Raw genomic sequence first — 22,925 nt, forward strand, 5'->3', positions numbered from 1 at the left:
CTTTCCACTCCTCTCACTAGGATTTCACTCAAGGACACTCGTGTTTATCACTCGAGGGTAGGCTTTTGGTACTAGGTCAAAGATGTAAGGGTTGGCTTAAATTTTGGTGCAATCTTGCTTAAAGCTTGATATAACTAATTCAATCATCAACTCTCACAAACTAAGACTACAGCAACTCAATCTTAGGATAAAAAACTTGATAATTTAAACAAAACACGACATAATGAAAAGAACTTTTCATGTGCCTCGGATCTTCGAATGCTTTTTTTTTTGTGCTACTGTTTTCTTTCTTTTGCTACTGATTTTTGTTTCTTTTGCTTCTGTTTTTTTTTTCTCTTTTGCTTCTATTTTTTTTCTTTAATAATAATCCGAGAGCAAAAATACAAGAATTTCAAGACAAGTTATGTCTTGTTACACTTTGTAAGAAACTACTTTCGAAAACGGAAAATAACAGAAAAATAAAATTAAATAAAGTAAAGATATTTCACCTCTAGAACCGGCCAAAGGATGTCGACCAATGCTCTGATATCAAATGATAAGCGCCAAGGTTGCTCGTGTTTACAAAGCTAGAGGTCCTTCTAGGATCCTTGCAAACATTCACAAAAACAACTAACTTACCGAATGATTCCAACCAAGAGTAAGGTTAGAAGATGAATCACTCTTAGATCGGACTTAGAATCTACGATGGTCACTCCTAGATCCTAAGACGACTCACTCCAGAATTAGCTTGATCGAGACTAATCCAATGAATCAGTTTAACATCAAACCTAAAGCAATATTTGAAAGAAGCAACACCAAAAGTGTTAAGGAACAAAAGTTCTTGAATTTCAATATGTTTTAATCTTAAGTTACCCATAACAAGAGCATTACAAGCCTTTAAATAGGCCAAATGGTCGTTCAACATAAGAACACCAAAAGTTTTTCAAAATACTACTTAATGCAAATTGTAGAAAATAAGACATGCAAATTAAAACTTGATTGCACATTATTCTAGACACTTAAATGCGGATCAGAAAACGTAGTCATGCTTCAAATGGTCTTATCTATGTGCTGTAGGAGGCGCTTCACATTTGGTTATGGTTTGACAACTTTTGACTTCACAAACTCCAAAGAGGTGCAATCTGCAAAGGCACCTGTTCACGAATCTGCACACTTTTTTTGTCCTTTGTGCCATCTCTCAAAATAGACAACTTTTCCCGTGCCATCTTTGCTCCATTCTCTTCTTGACTCATTGAAGTAACATTATGAATAAATTCGGGCTCAAAACTCTTTGTTGGTTCTTGTGCATTAACAAGCTTTTGAAGGTGCAGTGTGAAAGCCTCTTGAATCTTCCTTGCCTTTCTTGTAATAATTGCTCCTTTGATATATGTAATTGGTCACAAATGGATTCGTATCAGGGTTGGGTTGGGTTGGGTTGACCTTCTTGTTCGGTTCCATCGGTTCTCTATTCTACCCAACCCGAAAATTCGGGTTGGTCCAAAAAACTCCCCTAACCCGACGCAACCCAACCCGTGAACACCCCTAATCACTAGGGAAAAAAAATAGAAATTTCAATTCTTTTATCCATGGGCTCTACTTGTCAAAGGGTGGGTAAATGGGCTTTTTCTTTTTAGAGGTAAAACAAAAAGAAAAGAAAAGAAAAACAAGAAAAAAGGACAAGGGAACCCTAGCAACCCATTTCCTCTCCAATCGTGAGCCACCGCCCACGCTCCTCCTTCCTCCCGTCGCCCAGCCACGAGCTCTTCTACCTGACAACCGGCGCGACCCCTTCTCCGGCGACAACAGCAGACGCGTGCGACGTGGTTCGTGGCAGCGGCGGCGACGTTTCGCGGCGGTAGCGTTGACGCGGGGTGCTTTCCGGCGGCGCAGCATCCTTGTTCGGCGTTCGTGGAGGTCGGCCACCTCAGGTGCAGCTTTTACACGCCTTACAGCCGCATCAATATCAGTAGGTGTGTTCTCTTCGTTTTGAAAACGCTTGCAGCAACTTGCCTTGCAGCATTAGCACCTACCCTTGACCGTTTGAAATCCGATTGTGGCAAATCCACACCCACTCGAACTTAACCCAAGTTACTCACATCTAAACGAGGTCGATTTCGCGGTAACAGATTTCCTATTTCCCCTTTTAACCATTTTCTATGGCTGGAGATTCGTTTTGATGGCTGGTTTTTGGTCTTTTCTTACATAGGTGTTGAGTCGACGAGAGGTTAAGAGCGTAGCAGTGTGTAAGTAGTACCAGGGGCGTGTGCGTGTGTTGATGTGTGCTGATATATATTATTCCCTCTGCCTTCTTTGTTATAAATGTGTTGTCCTGCTATTTTATTTGTTGGACACAATTGTGAGGACGATGCTGCCACGGGATCTTACCGTTCTTTTTTTTTGTGTTTATTTGAGATATATACATGACTTGTATCCATGACTGCTGTTTGGAACCATGGGAAATTGCTGATTATGGTTGGAAGTATTTAAGTTGAGTTAAATACAGTTTATTCGGAACCTTCAATGCATGTACTCGCCTGCGTTGATAATTATTGAGTTAGGAGACGTGTACGAATTAGTTGAGAATTGTGAGTTACTTTCCTTTTGTATACTGGAAAATATGTTGGAAGACAATTTGGGTTGTGAACGAAAGTGAACCGCCCGTTCGATGAGTTGAAGAGGTTGGTCGTGAATTGTCTGAAGTGGGAAAACATGTAATTGTTCTCTTCTTGTGAACCGTCTAAATGTGGTAGAGCGGGCTAGTGGTTATGTTTGTGTGTCTTATTTGAAGTGACGGACTTGTTAGTTGTTTCATTTTTATGAAAATCGCCTGAAGTGATAGAACATGTTGGTGGTTCTGTTTGTGGTGTATAGCATATTGGACTGTTATGAGATTAATGATGTAGAAGGCATGGCGTAGTAGGAAGCAGGACTCCTGTGAGAGTTTCGAGATATAATGAGTGAGTGGATGAGTAATTGGGCCAGAGAGCTGGCACGCCACTAGTTGGGTATCGAGGCTCCAGGTACAAAGGTCGGAGATCTATACCCCAACTTTGGTAGAGATGAGTGTCGAGGCTCTAGGTACAATGGTCGGGGGTCGGCACGGTGATTCTATTGATGAGTAGTGTTGGGTCTTGATGTGGTGGCGGTCAAGGACCAACATGCCTAGTAAACGTCGAGGTCTTTGGGATAAATGTCAAGGATCGATGTACAGTTCGAGGCCTCAGAATTAAAGGTCAAATGTGAACGCCAAGCTTCTATGAAGGAGTGTCGGGCCCTTAGGTACAAAGGGGCAAGGGCCGATACGATTTGAAGAATTAGACTTTGAGGACTAACATGATAGCACAAGTTAGAAGTATTTTGGAGGGGCCAGAGTCCAGAGGGCTTCGTGGTCGAAGTTTCGTGTGTTGTTTGTTACTTGAGATGCATGTGAGGGTGTTGTTACACGTTATTTCCTAATGATGTCGATCTCTATTTTTTTTTCTTGTGATGTTGTTGTGACTTTGAGCATGCTGTTTGTATATAGTTAGTGAGGGCTACTTACAGAGTATTTTATATACTCACCCCCCTCTACCATTATTTGTTTTCAGGTGCAGACCGAGTCCTTGGCAATGGTGATGACATGGGGAGGCTTAATCGTGGAAGGACTACCTAGGCCGTGTCACTCAAGTCTAGGATATTTGAGGGTGATTCGATTGTCGGGATGTATGGGAATTGGTTGTTGGCTGTAGACTAGTCTTTGTCTTCTTTTGTTCGTTATTTATTATTACTATTATTGTTGCAAAAGGGATTACTTTGTTTCCGTTCCAGGTGGACTATTGATATTACTTATTGAGATTATTCGTTGTTTTGGTTATTGGACGAACAACAGGTTTTTCTTAACATATGAATCCGTTAGCCCACTGACGGCAAACCCTTTGTTTTGGAAACGGGTTAGAAGTACGAGTCGTTCCATTTAATTCTTGTATTTGTTGCGTTACGTTTCTTTACTAGGAAGAAGGCTAAATTGGGAGTTTAACAACATTACCCCATGAGTGTTGTGAAATTCGGGGGTGTTACAATACACTTTAAAAGAAACAAACAAAAGAGAGTCATATTTAGCTACAGACGTTAAATAAAACGCTTTTTGGGAGGCAACCCAAAGTTTTTTTTAGTTTGTTTTTGTTTTTATGTTATCTTAGTTTCGTTAGATTTATCTTTCTCATTACCTTTTGTGTTTCATACAAGCTTAATGTAGATTTTGGCGGCGTGTATAGACATCTTGACGCCATGAAATATTGATATTAAATTCATGGCAGTATTGTTCTTTCCCCTTTACATTTTCTTTATCCTCGTTGTCTACTCCATTCATATATTTTTGTTACATTAAGGACAATGTAGTTTTTAAGTTTGGGGGGATTTGTTGTATTTTGGATTGATTTAGGATAGTCAATTATCTTGATGGATGTTGTGATGCATGTTTGTTGTGCTATTTTGCATTTGAGTGTAATCGTTATGTTTGGGGTGAAGATTTTTATCATTTTTTTTCAAGCTTTAGACTCAGTATGTGTTATGATTCATATGTGCTGATTTTTCTGTTTTGAAACCTTGAATCTTGATTGATACCCTAGAATACTTTGTAAGTTATGAATGCATCTTTGGTTGATTTCTTATGCATGTAAGGGATAAGAGTGATTGATTTTCTTTCAAAACAACATGATGGTATTGTTGGGTGTGTTGCCCTAAACTCGTAGTTTGTATTTATGTAAAAACAAATGTATATTCAATAAAGTTTTATTCAATCAATTTGTTGTTGAATTCATAGCATTGCATTGCCCAAAATTCAATAAACTAAACATCCAGGGTTATTATCATGTAACTGAGACAATATATCTATTGGGTATATATTTGATGTACTGGGTATATATTTGATATACCCCTGATATACTAGTTATATATTTAATATACCTTTGATATACAAGTGGATAATGTCCCGTGAATAATCTAAATGGTCTATAGTATATGGATAAGGTTGGGTACCTTATCTTGGCAACACTATAGATATGTCCCACGTTGTAAATGTTACAGACGACTCGATCTAGGTCGTTCGTGCGGGCTTAGACGTTGATACCCGTGCCTACTTCACCGCTTTGTGGAGACATGCGAGTAAGGGTATCCTATACAATGAGTTTGTATAAGACCGGACCGCGAAATAGCCAATCTTTAGATGTAACACCGTTAACTATCAGATTGCTATTTCTTAGGATGATTAAACAACTCATTCTCAATCCTGAGTGAGTTATGGACTCCTGCCCGTGAGGGCTCGTCCTTTGATCTGTATGGGTGAGAGTGGCCTGAGTCGCCGACTCAACATTCCTACCATTTTGGGGACGAGACCGAGTGGGGAGTTGAGAACATAACTTCACAAGATGGAATTCACTCATCCCCGACCTTAGGGGAGTAGATGAGTGTTCTCTTAAATGCTGACTTCGAGACTTGAACAAGGGGCCCCACCCTCTCATTAACCCGAGAGGGAGTTCCGGTTATTGGTCCGTCCATAACCGGGTTGTTAATTAGAGGAGCAGTGGTATTTAAGGAGCAAGATGTAACTGAGGGGTAAAACGATAATTTGACCCAACTTGAGTTAGGAGCACTCGTGAAGGATTGACTTGCCATTAATGGTTGTATTTCCGTGGACACGAAAATATGCTGTAGTGAGAAAAGTGCAGTTGCAGGTCTTTAGTGGAGTGACCCGTAGATAACGAATGTTGATTTAACTCGGTCAATGAGTTTGACCGATTAATCTCATATCGTTGGAGCTTCTGATGTGTAGATCCATTAGGTCTCCTTGCTAGCTCATAACGGGTAAAACGAGAATCAAGTTTTTGAAAGAATTTGAACTGTTCAAATTGCTCAAGGGAATGTATGTATATTGATACATTATAATATATAGTTAATTCTAAATTAAAACTATATATTATGAGAGAAATTATTTGAATGGGATTCAAATAAAATTAATATGAATAAGATTCATATTAAAATTATAGGTTAAAAATAATGTACATAAGATGTGCATTACAACTATAGGTTATATGAGAGAAATGACATAGAATATGATTCTATTTTTGCAATAAATAGTTAAGTGTTAATTATTTATTTGATTTATATATATATATATATTGTTAATTTAATTAATAAATAGTTAATATTTATTACTTAATATGGTTAATTAATTATTATTATTATTTATTAATAATGTTAATGTAATTATAATTAATAACTCCCTTACAAAAATACAGGGGAGTGGGGAGTTAACTGACGTGGGGTAACTCCCCACGTCATAAGTTTTTTGTTACGCTTTTGCCAAAAGGTTCGGCTAAGCCAACTACAGAATAGAAGAACTCCGAGATATTCTCTCATTTGGCTCTCTCTTAATTCTCCCTAGTGTTCCAAACGAAAGCTCCCACAAGCACGATCTCGTATCCAAAGGATAGCACGGAAGATCATTTGGTGGTGTTCGGGAGATTGAATCGTTGGAGAAGAGTTCTTGAAAGGTAAAATAAATGTTCTTTCCCCTGTATTTTCATTATTGGATGTTTGATTTTGTTTCTCAAAAATTCATGAACGATGATCCGCTTCCGCTCTGAGATTCACATCCCATTAGGTATCTCATTAATTTCTTGATTGAAAAATGCACTTGATTTGATGCAATTTACACACCCAGGTGAGCTTTTTGAGCCTATGAGCAACCCATTATATTTTACTTCATTTATTTTCATTCTTGTGTGTGATCAAACTTAGCATGATTATTCTAAAACTTGCCTGTGAATGCATTTTGTTACCGCTTGCTTGGTTGGATTAATGCTTTAATATGATAAGGGCAATTTAGGCTTACCCAGATTATTTTAGACCTTTAAAAGCCCACCTTGTTTGCACTTTCCTTCAGAAAACCACCTTTTAGCTTAATTTCTCATTTCTTCTTGTTTTATACGCCATATTTAAACCTAAGGCTTCTTTCTCATTCATTATCCTCGATATTTCCACCATTGTCAAGATAAGTGTAAAAACATTGCATGATATCACATTCGTTTTTTTAAGTCATTATGCAAGTTGTGTACTACTTAAAAAAATGATGAAAAAAAGAAGAAAAGTAATGTTGCATAAAAAAAAATTATACTTCATTCAGTAATAAAGAAAAGACAATTGGAGAAATTTGTATCAAGAAGCAGTCACTTATAATGCTACTTTTCCAAGGTTGAATGTACTCGAAGATGTGGACAAATATTCAGGTGAAAAGTAGTACAACATGTTCACTGTCTTATGTGATTATCATGCAGCTTATAATTTTTATATAATGACTTTGAACCTCTAAATTTCCTTTTATTTCACCTTTACCTAAGCCCTGTTACAACCTTTATCAAAGTCCCTTTCATTTTTGCATTCAATTCATCTTTAAGTGGGGAGATTTGAGTCATTTGCAAGCCTATGGTAATAACATGCTTTGTTTTGATTTTGAGAGTTGAAAACACCCTTAAAAACACTTTGAGAGACTTGAGTGAAATTCCGTGAGGGTGTTAAGTCTTTTCCATTCGATTTTAATGAGTTAATGAGATGCTTGAGTTTTTATAAATTATATCATATCATTGCTTATACTCTTGGTTGTCATTTTGATTCATTTCACAGATGTGTCAGTGACTTTTCTTGTATTATTGGTTATTCAGAAAGATAAAAGGGGATTAGAAAGGTGTGTGTATGTTGTATTACGATATATTCAGGGATAAGCATGATTTAGGTGCGGAAGAATTTGATAAGATGAGATTCACACTCATATTTAACTTTTTTGTATTATGCATGAGATCATTAGAGATAAAGTCATTATGTTTACTTGAGGATAAGCAAAAAGTTAAGTTTGGGGGTAGGCAAAAAAAAAAAAAAAGGAATTTTTAAACTTTTCTTTTGTTCCCTTTTCGTTGTTCAAAGTCCTAAAATCAAAACAAAAAGACTGTTGTACTTACAGTGGACTGCAGGTCGATGTTGACTGCGGCGGATCGGGGTGGCGAGTCACACCATATCTGGGCGGCGGGCAAAATTGTGGATCTGGGTGGCAGGCGGTGGTAGAACTTGTGGTTGTGGTGGAACTCATTTGGGGTTGATGGTGGACGTGTGGACATGCGGCTGGTGTCAGATGAGAGAAGTCGATGCCGGACGTGGACGGGAGAAGCCGACGGTGTAAGACAGAAGAAGTCAATGCTAGACGTGGGGCGCGCAGATGGCAGATAGAGGACTTCCCACCGGATAAGTGCTGAACGTTGGAAGCGTTATCAGAGGACTGATCGGCGACTACAAGGAGGGGGTTGTGGAGGACTGTAGGTGGAGATGTGAGGCAAAAATGAAGGATGCATGTTACAATGATAAGAAACCCTAGATTCCTCTTCTTCAAAACTCAAGGTTAGGATGTTTTCTTAAATTTAGGTAAAATATTCATATTTATCCCTTCCTATTTAGGAATTTTAGATTTTAAATCTATAAATTTCAAAATCTACCTTAACAAATTTTTAGTAAGTTTAAAATCTATTTTCAAAATCAGCTTTCAAAATATAGAGTACCAATTTAAATTAGATTTAGGTTGTCTAAATTTGATTGTTTGTTACTTGATTGTTTCTTATTTGATTGTTTTATGAGATACAATTGATTCCTTACAATTAAACTCCAATGTTTTTGCTATTTGTTCTATCAAATAAATCCCTAAAATTAAGCATATATATTTAATTTGTTACAGGGGTATTGCTCCAAAATATTTATTTAGGATTTAAAGAAAAACCCATTTAACCATTTATGCAATATTTGATATGTTTGGCCTTTTTAAAACGCCTTATTTAGTTTGGTCATTCCTACACCCCACAAAGAAGGTCCCTCAAGAATTAAAACCAAAACAAGTTTAAAGTTGATTCAACATGGAGCTCTTCTTGTCCCTTACAGATTATTCAAAGATTTTTTTTAAGGCAAATTATTCAAGATTTGAGGTTCGAAGACTTGAAGGCTGCTGTTTAATATATATACACACAACATACATGTATGGATATGGTTAATAAACTTTAAGATGAGAAGGTTTAAGAAATGAATAAATGTCCATGATTTGTTCATTCATCTTAGAGGTATAGGAATATAACTGTTTTATATGATCTTAGGAATACAAGTAAAAGTTACATGATGTGAGGGATACACTGTTGACAAGTTGTTGAGATACACTTAACATGCCCCCGCAAACTTATGACACCTTTGAATGAGACAAAAGTTTGGAGGATAAATACCGAAACCGATCTATGGTGTGAGCCTTTGTGAATAAGTCTGCAAGTTGCTGTTCGGTAGGAATGTATTGAAGCTTGAGATCCTTACGAGCAACTTGTTCACGAACAAAGTGAGAGTCAATTTCAATATGTTTGGTGAGAGCGTGAAAGACTGGATTTGATGCCAGGTGGATGGAGGACTGGTTGTCACACCAAACTGTTGGGACGATGGAGAGAAAGATGTGAAGATTCTTACATAGTTGGCGAAGCCATGACAACTCAGCAGCGATGGCAGCTAATGCACGATATTCAGCTTCAGTAGAAGAGTGAGAAACAGTAGATTTTTTTCTTAGCCGGCCAGGAGATAGGATTAGACCCCAAAAATATGACATATTTAGTGGTGGAACGATGATCGGAAACATCACCAGCCCAATCAGAGTTAGAGAAGGCCTGAAATGAAAGAGAGCTGGGCGAGAAGCGGATGCCTTGACTAATGGTACCTTTGACATATCGAGAATGCATTTGGCTGTAGTAAGATCACTACTAGTTGGATGTTGCATCTGCTGGCAAGCCAGGAGGTCACGAGTATACTTAGTGTGTAACCAGAATGTCACTGCCTGGACAGCCAATCTCGAGACCAAAGAAGTATTTGAGGCTGCCAAGGTCAGTCATGTCAAACCTGGTTTGAAGTTTGGAGATGAAGTGGGTGACAAAAGCAGCATCATTACCGGTGAGAATGATGTCATCCACGTAGAGAAGCAAATAGGTGATAGAGATACCAACACAACAAACAAACAGAGATGGGTCATCATAAGATGGTGTAAAATCAAATGTAGTAGTAATGTGCCCTGTAAAGCACTCAAACCAGGCATGAGGGGTATATTTTAGGCCATAAAGTGACTTATAAAGTTTCCACACATGATGACAAAATGTTGGAATTATTATCACGACATAATTGATTAACTGAAAGTAAGTTGGATGTAATGTTGGGAACAAGGAAAAGATTATGAAGAGTAAAGGAGGAAGATGGGGTAGTAAGAGTGGTGCCAGAACCTGTGTGGGTGATGGGCAAAGCTTGACTACTACCAACAGTCACCTGTTCCTCACCATTATACTCATTTGAGACGGGCAAGTTTGTAAAATCAAAGGTCAGATGAGCATTGCAACCAGTGTCAGATTGCCAATAGGATCCTTCTCCAACATTCATAGAGGTGGAGGCAACAAGGGTAGCAAGTTGGGCTGGTGGGTGGTGACCTTAGAAGGAATGGTTCATTCGATTGTAACAGTCTAATGCATTATGCCAAAACTGTCCACAAATTTGAAAGTGTACCTTGTTAGACTGTGGAACCTCATATGGAGAAAGTGTTGAGGGAACTTGAGAAGCTAGCGATGTTGCTGAGAAAGAGGACTGAGACCGAGGTGGAAATGGTGAAAAACCACTTCTACCTCCACAGGTGTTCCGACCACGGGTAGGATGGCGACCTCGTCCACGAGAATGATGAGACAGTGGGCGATAATTGGCCATCATGACAGTGGGTTGGAATATGGACTCTACACCTTTGGCTTGATAAGAGATTGCAGCTTCCTCTGCTTTAAGAAAAACATGAAGTTCTTTCACACGAACAGGATTGGACCGTACCCGAAGCGAGGTATAGAAAGCATTGTATTCATGAGGCAAGCCATTCAAAGTATAGATTAGGATGTCCTCCTCGTCAATGTGGATAGAGACAATGGATAACTCGTCCTAAGTAGTTTTGATTCGCTAAACATAATCATCGATGGACTCGGTTCCCTTTTTCTGAATTTTCTGCAATTTGGATTTCAAATCAATTATATTAGTACGAGTAAAAGATGAGTAACGATGTTCAAGAGATTCTCAAACTTGTTTGGAGATAGTGCAACCAACAACAAGAGATAGGGCGGACTAGGACAACGTAGCATTGATTAGAGTTCGCAATGCATGATCCTGGGAGTGCCACAAGGCATATTTGGGATTGAGCTTTGTCGTCTCGCCTTCTTGAATATGCTGATAGGGGCAAACACATGAGTCGTCAATGTAACCAAAGAGATTGTGTGCCTTCAAGATGGAGTCGAGTTGATAACGCCAAAGAGTGTAGTTACTGGAGTCAAGCCGGACAAAAACAGGAATACAAATATTTGAGAGTAGGAAGAGCAGTGAAGGAGAGAATTGACGATCGAGGGTGAAAGATGTGAAAAATTGGTTGATTTCGGTGTGAGATTTGGAATGAGTATTTGTATCAGTCATTGTGTAGTTCGCGGTATGGGAAAGCGAATTGGGTAATTAAGAACTGAAGGAGAAAGAGAAAAAATAAATAAATAGAAGGTGGGTTCAGGCCAAAGTGTACGGGGAGAGGGGAAGGAAAAAAAATTTGATGTGGGAATTGAGTAAAAGATGATGTGGGAATGAGGCCAAAAATGGAAAGGGATAAAATGTGGGTCGGGTAATTAAAAACTGAAATTTGGAAGGAAAAATAATAATAATAAAATTGGGAAAAATTGGAATAGGGTCGACGCGGCGACTGTGTTACCAAGATTGAAGGAAGAAGATGTATGTCGAAAGCTCTAATACTATGAAAAGGTTTAAGAAATGAATAAATGTTCATGATTTGTTAATTCATCTTAGAGGTATATATAGTATAGGGAATACAACTGTTTTACATGATCTTAGTATACAGGTAAAGGTAATATGATGTGAGGGATACACTGTTGACAAGTTGTTGACATACATTTAACATAAGATTGATGATAAATATTTATCAAATCTTGTGAGACTTTCAAAAAGTACAATGGCATATTAGGCACGATAACCCTCTGTTTATATAGTGTAGTCATGATTTGCATTTCCCAGAAAAGGGAAATAAAAAACTCCAGAGTATTCAAATTACCATACAGCGCCTATGACTGTGGGTATGAATGGAGATTTTAGTTTACAAGTTATGAGATAACCAACCACTTGATGATCCTAATGAACTCAGGCCTCTGGAAAGACCTTCATAGCTGCATGATGATGATCACGGTTATCCGAAGACGGGTTACTCTTCTTCTTCTCGTCGTCTGCAAAATCGAACTTGGCGACATCGGCAAGCTTTTCGACAGCATTTACGACGTGTTCGATTCTCGACGCGGTTTCTATCAAAAGCGATACCAATGTTGCCAGCGAAAGAAGCTCCATCAGAGGTGGAATTGTCGCTTCACCATTGGCCCCATTTGGCTCTGCTAATGACACTGCCATTGGAAGAGACTTGATGGTGTTTTGAAGTTCTTGCACAGCAAAGTTCATGTCTGATACTTCAAAATCTATCTTGTTTGATTTTTTCATCGTCTTGATTACAGTAGATAGTTCCTTGAAGACCTTGGAACAACAGCTGCTGAGTGCCTTGCATGGTGTAGCCAGATGCAATTTTAAGGACTCTGGTGCCTAAAATGCATCGAGCAGCGAGAAAATTATATCATATTTACAAATCTTTTTAATTCGCGTTAGATTTGCTGTCAACTATAGGTACCTTAATCTCTGAATCTAAGCGGCCATTGAGGGCCTCGATGCAATATGCACACCTGCGCATCGCAACACCGACCTCGAGATAGAATTTCCAAGGGTGCCGGAACCCAAAACGGCCATGTGCAGGTTCCCATCTTGCAAAGTTGGCCTGAAAGTTGTCAAAATACAAAAACTTTAAGTTCATTGGCTATGTTATGGATGTAATTGATGGAATGTCATTCGTGATTTTTTTTTTATTATTGTTATTATTATTATTATTATTTTACCATGGATTCCTCTGATGCCTTAGAATTGAGCACACATTTATAGGCTTGAATTTTGGAAGCATGATCCTCTCGATCTTCATTTTTCATCTCGGGGCAATCTTTGTCTTTGAAGTACTCCGAAATACATCCTGAATTTAAAATAAATTTTAAGACTCGGAGTTAAATGAATGAAGTAGGAGTCGAATAAAAGAAACGATGCAATTATGATAATTTTTTTCTCTCATATACCACTCATACATAAAAATATAAAATCTATAACTACATATCACTTTTGTATCAAAATAAAGTTAATCCTTTTTTTTTAAAGTTCAACGAATTTTTAAATTATGACCTCCGAGCAAATATATCAAAAATATTTAGTAAAATTAACAAAATAGCAACCACATTTAGTTTTTTCAAATATAATACCTTTTAAGAAAAAATGGAGGTTAAATTTTAAAATGATAAATTTGCCCAAATCATACACATCTGGAATATATCTGTAATATATCTGACTACTGTATATGTATGTGATACATTTGATATATGATATGAGTTTTTGATATACTTGCAATATGTATGTAATATACATCTGATATATTAGTGATATGAGTGTCTGTGCAATATGTATGTGATATACATCTAATATACTACTAATACGAGTGTCTAATATACTACCTGATATACTACTGATATGAGTATCTGATATACAACTGACATAAGTAAAATTTTTTGCTATATTTAAAATTTTAAAAACAGGTGACATATTTTGAAATATATAAAAGATTTTTGCTACACACTACAATTTTCCTAATATACTATACTAAGATAAGTTAATAATTAATTTAGCAATGTAAAATATATCATTGATAGGTCTAAAAATGAACTGCATGTACTAGTTTTTGACGTTGGTCATTTTTACTTGGACTAAATTTGATAAATATCTTAAAAGTGGTTAAAATAAAAAATATAGGAATGAAGTGAGGATTTGACCATGGATGGCATCGGCAAGCTTATCGATGTTGCGGGCAAGGAGGGAGTGAAGCTGACCGCCTGCCCAGACGGGGCAGACAAGCATGCTGACGACAAGACAGATGGCGGTCCCAACGGCGATAGTAAGGATCCTCGTACGTGCGAGCTCCAACAACTCGTCCACTCGATAACTGGAGATGGAAACTAAACAGAACGTCAGCACGAAGATCATTGCGCCGTAATCAAATCTCGACTTCACTGATGGTATGAATCTCGAGAACGTGGCTGCTGAAGCTGCGTTCATGGTCCAATACAAAAACCCAATTAATACATTTTAATTCCCACAACGGAATTTTCTTTTTTATTTAGCTTTGATTTTTGAGAATCTTACCCAGAAGAAAAAGTGAGATCCCAAGAATAATTGGCTCAAATCTATCACCACATTCAGCTGCAACCCAGTGAACGCCGATCCCCAAACCACCCGCGAGAGACGTTCCTACAACTCTATTTACACATTTGTACAACGATGCACCTGCAAAAGTACCAACTTCCCACGTAAGAAAATTATTACGAATCCCATCCAAACTATTAGAAATGAGCAAACCACCCCTCAACTTAATGGGTTAGATAATTTAATTCATATATGAATATCTCAATAATACTCTCGCTCACATGCAAGCTTTTGGATAATTATACGAAGGTCCAATAAGAATAAATCATTATAAATAGGAAGAAAACAACAATGCAAAAGTTCGAACACAAAACATTCACTCTGATACTATGTTAAACATGAATAAATCATCCCTCAATCGAAAAGTTTCAATTTAGATTGGTTAAATTTAATTCATATATGGATATCTCAACGGGAATCTAAGTGTAAGTTTTGAACATAACAAGGATCAAATTACAACCGATAGATAATAACTAACCGACAGAGTATTCGAAAGTGACAACAACAGTCATGATGGCCCACATGGCGCTGCCTCCAAGGCCTTCATACAAAGGTCTCATATAGTAAAAGATGGAGACAAGAGTGAGAGCCAGCCCCACTTTGAGGCCATGAACGCCCTTCTTTGGCTCAGATTTTGCTATTCCCCCTGCCTTTTCCAAGAACTTTCTACACTTCACAAACAATTCCATTATCAAACTCTTAATTCCCATCACCAATTTGTGCCCAAATGACGCTTCTGCCTCCAAAATCTCTGTTGTACCATCGCCCAAATTCACCCTCCATTCCAAATTTCCTGCTGATGCCATTTTGAATAATGAAGGAAGAAATTTTATAAGATGAAGTTTTGAGTGAAGAGAAGAGAAGAGAGAGGGGGAGAAGTTTTTAGGCTCCTAGAATCCTCTCCATGGCCCCTCTTGGAACTCACAAGTACAAACTTTTATATGCATGTAAGTTTCTGATTTACAACAAGTTAGGACATTGGAGATGAAGGCAGCAAATTATTTTTCTATTGTTGGAAGGAAATAATTAATATTTTAGTAAAAAAGATATGATTGCATAAAAGTTGTTCTTTTTGATCTCCTTAATAGTGGATTCAACTGGACAATAGACATGGTTTTTAAAATAGTTGTGCTTTGTTTTTCTAAAGGAAAAAATGGTTAGTGTGAAAACCTTGAGCTTTTAGAGAAGTAATACGGAAAGGGCGTGGCCTAAAACATGAATTGACTTGAATTCATTGTCCACGTATTTTTTAAACGTCCATTATAGTTCGTGTACTTTCATTACTCTCTATACTATTGAAATGTCTGTTCTAGTCCTCATATATTTAAAAGTGACTATTTTAAAAGTATAGAGACTAAAATGAACAAAAGTTTAAAATAAAATGATCAAAATAGACGTTTTGAATTTATAGACACCGAAATGAACCAAAGTAAGAAATAAAGGACCTATATAATATTTGAGCCTAAATTCAGAGCATATTTTTTAGTATTATTGTCCCTATCAATAGAGGTAGTGGATTATTTGGTGGCAATGGAAGAGATTAAAAAAGTATATTAACTTAGGAAATGGCCTATAGTTTTATATATTATTTTATTTTATGGAAGTTAGGACATTGGAAAAGATTTGTGTGATGAAAAATGATTGACAAGTGGAGCTTTTTGGGGTCCAGATTTATAATACTAGGAGATTATTCTTTGTTTGATTTAATTAGTTTTAAATTAATGGCTAATTGCCAACTTTTTTATCCATGCTTTTAATTAAGATTAAGTAAGCTAAGCATGCACGCTTGGGTTTTCCTGTCACCCATATCACGCACTCTCTTGCTCTATAACAATGTGTTATTGGACATTTTACGTACATCACTCACCTCTATTTTAAACCCTACTTTTAATACGTAGCAATTAAAGTATTATATTTGCATTTTTTCTTCTCCCATAGAAAACATATTTTCAAATACAGCTTCCTCTATTTTCAATTTTCAATTTTACCCTCGTCTTTGTCTTCAAGGGATAGCTAGGATGCCTCTGAATCCTTGAGGTCTTGAGTTGTCATTAGTGAATGTACAAGCATGAAGACAGTGCATACCCTCATGGTATAGGAACACAAAGGTTAAAGGGCCGTCGAGTCTTTGGTAATAAAAAAAAAAATTTACCTTCATCTCCCTCTTCAATTTTAGATTTTTTTTTTCTTTTTTCTATTTCAGTTTTCATGCCTCGTAATTGTAGATCCCTGTAACTAAGACTTGTCATGGTAGGTGTGATATACAAGGCCCAAAGTTCTAGCTATTGCGCCATCGGCCACCAGTTACAAAATTGGATAATTTTGGTGGGTCGCTAAATTTTGGCCCCCATTTTAAAAAATGTCCATTAGTTCTAAATTTTGCACAAATTGCGAAACGGTATTTTAGTATTTTTACAAAATAGAGTGATTTTCCAACAATACCCTTTTCCATGTTTTTTGAGTTTTTTCTTATATATAACCACGTAACTATTTTGGGTTGAATTTAAGTTAATTTAAACGATGTGCCATTAGTTTGAATTTTGGTTCATTTAAACGATGTGTCAATAAATGTCCATATACCAATTAAAGAAAAATCAAAATTAGAATTTAATACACGTATATATCAACATGCAACTCAACTATAAAAAATAAAAGGTCCATGTATATATCAATTCATGGATTAACAAATACGAAAGTCAATACATGTATATACCAATTCATGAATTAACAAAATACAAAAGTCAATACATGTACACCACTATACTATTCAAATATCATAAGTAGAATGCCAATACATGTATACACCAATAATTACCTCACTAACAACACGGTTTTCCTTCACTATCTTGAGACCTTTTCCCTTTCCCTAAAACATACAAGTACATTTTGTTTATGCAAAAAATGTGACAGGGTATGACCTGCTCAAGGTCGGCCACGTGGAAGAACTCGACCTGTTCCAGGTATGACCATCGAGAGAGCATGACCTGCTCCAGGTATGACCGAGAAAGAGCTTGGGTATCCTTGGAAAGGGATGACCAACTCAAAGGGTCAACGTCGGCTGACTGGGATGAGCTGGTGTCAGGAATGAGCTGAAAGGCCACTTAGTGAGGAAAAACTTGCACAAGAGAAAAAACACTCAGACGTTCAAGTCAGTTTAGTCCGACCTCAATATGGAGACCGAGCTAGGATACCATATATGACTGAAGAGTGAACTGCCCTATTTATAGGTTGAGGTACCCAACAAGGAATCCGACCAACGGTTGAGCATGTCGGGACCAAGGTCGGCCTGTCGGAGTAGCTATTCCAATTCATACTCTTGTCATATGGAATTTGGCTAAGTATAGAAGGTCGTTTCTTCCTTAAATGATCTTCAGAGAAGACCTTCAAATTGGCCTTCATGGAAGACCTCAGGTCGGCCATTAAGTAAGGCCTTCAGGTCGGCCATGAGGCAAGGCCTTTAGGTCGGCCCTCAAGGAGCTCTTTAGGAAAAACATTCAGGTCGGTCCTCAATGGAGCTCTTTAGGTTAGCCACTTCAGGTCAGCCACCAAAGGGAGGATCTTCAGGTTGGCCAATTTAGGTCGGCCACCAAAGGGAAGATCTTCAAAGTTAGAAATTTCTCTGTCCTCCACATGGCAGTACGATTTTCAACCCCCAAACATTGGCCACCTCTTTGGTTGGTCCGAGTTCGACCTAGCAGAGAAGTTTCTCCTTGGTTTGAAAATTTGCCTAAGTGGTGACTTCTGTCTAAGCTGGCGCTTGGTACGAGATCTTTTGAGTAAAACCAAAAGTAAAGTTGTAAGGGTTATGCCTAAAGCAGACACTAACATATCATTGTGGAGAGACTTTGGGATACTTTGGTATCATTGTCCTCAACAAGTGATATCACAACTATGGTTTAAACTTCGCTATGTCAGTGGAATCCTCAAGTGTCGAATAAAGAAGTTGGTGAGCCTCGAAAGGTGTAGTCATGGTGTTATTCTTGATTGTGCTATATCGGAGTGTGCCTTGAGCTTTGGATAAGAGCAATCTCTCATTCTGGTTCGGGAGTGGACAGATGGTTAACTACTTGAGGAAGGACTTTGTGGTACTTTGTTCGAGGGGAGGCTTGTTTGGTTTGTAAGAATTGCAATCCATGGTACATAGATGAGGACAATTATCGTCATTGATATGAGGCATTTTGGGTGAAACCAAAAGCAAAGTTGTGAGAGTTATGCCCAAAACGGACAATATCATACCATTGTAAGCATAATTAAAGTATCGCTATCCTCAACAAAAGGCTAGTGTTCGAATCAATGATGAGAAGGAGCTCACCTTTTATAAGGTATATATCGACTTAGGTGTCATCAATCAAGTTCAAAGAATGGGAGCTGAACCAACTCTGGAAGAAGTAGCATCCATCCATCAACCTCCTACTTCTACTTAACCAAAAAATGATCAACCTCAACATCATGTTACAACATCTTCTAAACACATAGTGACACATCATCTTTGTAGTTGTTGGAAACAACACATGCTCTCACAACATAACTCAAGAGACGAGAAAAAAGGGTAGCCTTACACAAATTTGGAGAGACAAGAACTTATAATGAATGAGACCCATATCACTCATTTTAAATGTCCTTGTCATGAATTCTTAAAGACATCACATATTAATTTATCATTTCTAGTAAAAAGTAAATTATCGCCATATAATGAAACAATAAGAAATTTTTCATCCTTAACCTTCTTGGACATAGAGTGCGTGCTCATATGGACCCCTTCGAAATCACGCGACTATACCAAGTTTGCGAAGCTTGCTTCAACCCATATAAGACCTTTTTCAACTTGTACGTCTTCTCTTCTGGTCCTTTTTTCACATAACCAATGCATTGTTCAACAAATATCTCTTGCTTCAAGTATCCATTTAAAAAAGTGAACTTTGCATCCATTTGATAAACTTTCCATCAATTTTGAGTAGGTAAAGACAAATCCAATCGAATGATCTCAATTCTGGTCACATGAGCAAAAATCTTATCATAATTCACTCCATGCTCTTGCTTGTAACCTTTTACAACAAATTTTGCCTTGTATTTTTGAATTTCACCATTCGGCATCAACTTTGTTATATACACTCATTTCACTCCAAGAGTTTGGTTATTTGAAGGAAGCTCTCTAACAACTCCCATGTTTCATTTATTTTTATCACATCAATTTCTTGATTCGTTACAATCTTCTATTTGTCATCTTTAATTGCCTCATCAAAATTCATGGGATCAACACCAGCAAATATTGCAAAATTAGCAAGATCATCATTTCTACTAGTAGATTATAAATTTCTTGAATCTTTCTCATTATTCTCTTCGGTGAGGTTTCTTCATCACTAGGGAAGATGGTGATAAAGATGAAGATAATGCAACTGTGTGACTCCCTACTTGCTCCAAATCTTGAACACCTCTATTTTCATCAATGTTAACTTCACAAGCTTCATCCAGTTCCAATATTCCTCTTCATTAAAAATCACGTTTCAACTAATAATAATCTTTCTTGACAGAGGATTATATAATCAGTAAGTTTTAGAATACCAGACCGTTATTATGTAAATAAACATAACGTCATTTTTTAGTCCTATCATCATTTACAAAATTTAACTATTCTCATAGGCTCCACATTATCTAGAATGTGACTTGAACCCAAGACCTCAAAGATATTTTCTTGAAGCCCCAAACCACTCGAGCTATCTGGACCAGTAACTAAATGATTAATCTCATTATTAAATGAAAATTGTTGGAGTGTTGTTTACTATTTCTGCCTTAGAATATCATGGATTTGATGAGCACCGACAAAATCAAGTATCTCTTCTTACCTATTATAATTCTTTAATATTGTAATTTTTTTTGAATTAATTTTCCATTTAAATCTTTGAAGTAGTGCTTTTCCAAATGGAGAGGAGGAGTGATAAAGGAGACCTAACTTTCAAAAGGTGAGTGGAAATACACTAGCTTGGCAAGACCTAAAAGATCTAGGATGGATTATAAGAAAATCTACCATACCTATAGTTAGAATTTTTAAACTTTTCTTGTGTTCTAAATTTTTTCAATTGAAAGAGTACAAAGTTATAAAAAGTTAGAATGTACTCTTAAATGTAAAACTTTGACTTGCTGGAAAATTAATGGCCCTTAATAATTTCCCCTTCCACAGGAATATTCAAATATACACCACAATATACAAATAAAGAAGAAACTATAAAACACAAGAATATGACACAAAATTATACTGGTTCAACGCTAAGAGCTACATTCAGTCTTTCACTCAGGTGTGGTAATTCACTAATATTGTCAAGGATTGAATTACAATAACTCTCCCCAAAATATCCTCTAGAGGTCTCAACAAAAGTCCCCTAACTTTTAAGTATTCTAAAACAAATAATACTTATATACAGGAATGAAAAACACTAGCTAAACCCACCGGATACAAACAACCACGACATGGTTTCCTATTTTAGCTCCATTATCCCAACACATAATTGATTAGGTAATTTCTAACATACAAAATTTCAATTTACAATTATTTAAGAAATACATATTAATTTAATTAGACTAAGTCATGTGAGTTGCACATGCGATTTTCTTGCGACTGTTTTACTCCATTAGGTTTAGTTTTGGTTTTTCAGTATTGTGTTTCCCACCATGATGTTTTTTTTTTCTCACCGTTATATTAGTTTTTTTTAGTACCAACATGTAGGGTTTGGAGATCGAAATCACAACTTCTTGATTTGAGATATATACCAATTACCATTAAATTATGCTCGTTTTGACAACATTATATTAGTTATTTATTGACTATTTTTTAAGTATGGTTTTAGTTTTTTTAGTTTTCTTGATGTCATGGTAAGACAGTTTTTGTTTTTTTTACAATATAAACAACAGTCAACTGCAATTTTAAATATTTAGACAACTAGATAATAATTTTATGATAAGTTTATTAAGTATATCTCAAAATTTAAATTTTATAAATAATTAAAAAAAGTTGTCTTATTCACACTAGAATAGGGAATATGATATTAATAAATTTGTTGGATTATGTGTATTAAAACTCTTGACTCAAGAGTAATGGGTGTCTTTTTCTAGGTAAGTCATGAGTTGGAATCCACCACTCTCACTTGTTATACTTAAAAAAAACTTGATTAAGTAATATATAGGTTTTTTTATGATGGTGACCTACCTTTGAGATTAGTAATTCCTATGGGTTTCCTGACACCAAATGTTGTAGGATCGTGAGATTAGTCGAGGTGCACGTAAACTGGCCTCGCGGATATCAAAGAAAAAAAAAGTAATATATAGTGTTTTAAAATTTTCAATTTAGTATATTTTGTATTAAAAATGGTCAATTATGTTTTTCTTGGTCGCTGAATTATGCTCACTTTGACGGCCAATTACGTTATTATTGTCAGTAAACATTAAAAGAATGATAATAGGTTAATTTAAAATAATTATAGTTTTTAATGAGGTGGCTAGCTATCAACATAATAAAACTTTGAATTGTCTATTTTCTACAATAACTAACTCTTTCACGTCAAGTAATTTAATTACTTGAGACTGGTGAAGTGAAGTGGGGAAACTATCAATTTCAGGCATGCGTGATGTGTATGTCTCACTTATTAAATTAAACATGTAACTTTTCCAACTCCATTAATAAAATATATTTTTGTTTCATTATAAATGTTGATGTTTGTTGATAAATCAGACATAATTGAAAAAATTTAAGATCACACGAAAAATAAAATTAGAATTTTAGGCTTTAATTTGATTAATGAACGATTTCTATTTTCTATTTTTGGTTAAAAAGAAACGAAAAATTAGACATATTTGATTAATACTTTTTGTTTTCCATTTTTAAAAAATAGAAAACAAAAAAAAATATATATAATAATAACATTTATTGGTTTTCAATTAAAAAAATAGAGAAATAGAGAGATCTGTTAGGGAAAAAAATGTGGAGGTGAGAAATAAAATTTTGAAAGAGAGAAAAAGATTAAAATTAAAGACATAAATTTTAAGAGAGAGAAAAGTATAGAGAGAGAAAGATATGCGAGAGAGAATATTAGTTGGATCACATAAATAAATGTTATGAAACGGAAAGAATTTAAAGAGTAAGATTATGTTAGGGAGAGAACATTAATTAGTGGAATGAAAAATAAATGTTATTAAAAAAGGAAAAGAATTAGACAAAAGAAATATAGGTTAGAGAGAAAAGAAGAAATTTTAAGTACAAAATTTGGAGAGTAAATTTAGAGAAAAAAGAAAACACGTCAAAAAATAAAAATGATCGAGAAATTCATTAAAAAAAGCTGTCCAATAAAAATTTAGTGAGAAAATTTTCTTTTTTTTTCCTTTGAGTACAACGTAAGCGATGAGAATCGAATTCATAACTTTTTGATTTGAGATATAAGTCAATTACCGCTGAGTTATGTTCGTCTTTGTTAGAAAAATTAGAGTTATATATATGTTGGGAAGAA

The 22,925-nt window shown here is 36.1% G+C and overlaps 1 protein-coding gene and 1 long non-coding RNA gene across 2 annotated transcripts; one reads left to right on the forward strand and one right to left on the reverse strand.

Moving 5' to 3' along the window:
• Positions 1-1,635: 1,635 nt before the first annotated feature.
• Positions 1,636-3,881, forward strand: LOC148210221 (uncharacterized). The gene is made up of 3 exons (XR_015792279.1): positions 1,636-2,098; positions 2,186-2,222; positions 3,567-3,881. It is a non-coding gene; the product is annotated as an uncharacterized LOC148210221 (long non-coding RNA).
• Positions 3,882-11,865: 7,984 nt separating this feature from the next.
• On the reverse strand, positions 11,866-15,357 carry LOC111025265 (aluminum activated malate transporter family protein). The gene is made up of 6 exons (XM_022303106.2): positions 14,909-15,357; positions 14,371-14,511; positions 14,001-14,273; positions 13,029-13,156; positions 12,767-12,910; positions 11,866-12,681 (listed from the first exon to the last, which is right to left on the reverse strand). Exons 1-6 carry the CDS (start codon positions 15,234-15,236, stop codon positions 12,235-12,237), a joined length of 1,461 nt encoding a protein of 486 aa, XP_022158798.1. The 5' UTR covers positions 15,237-15,357; the 3' UTR covers positions 11,866-12,234.
• Between the last annotated feature and the right edge of the window lie 7,568 nt (positions 15,358-22,925).

This window comes from Momordica charantia (assembly GCF_013281855.1).
Source record: "Momordica charantia cultivar OHB3-1 chromosome 7 unlocalized genomic scaffold, Mcharantia_2.0 BLBB01000007.1, whole genome shotgun sequence".
Classification (NCBI taxonomy): domain Eukaryota; kingdom Viridiplantae; phylum Streptophyta; class Magnoliopsida; order Cucurbitales; family Cucurbitaceae; genus Momordica; species Momordica charantia.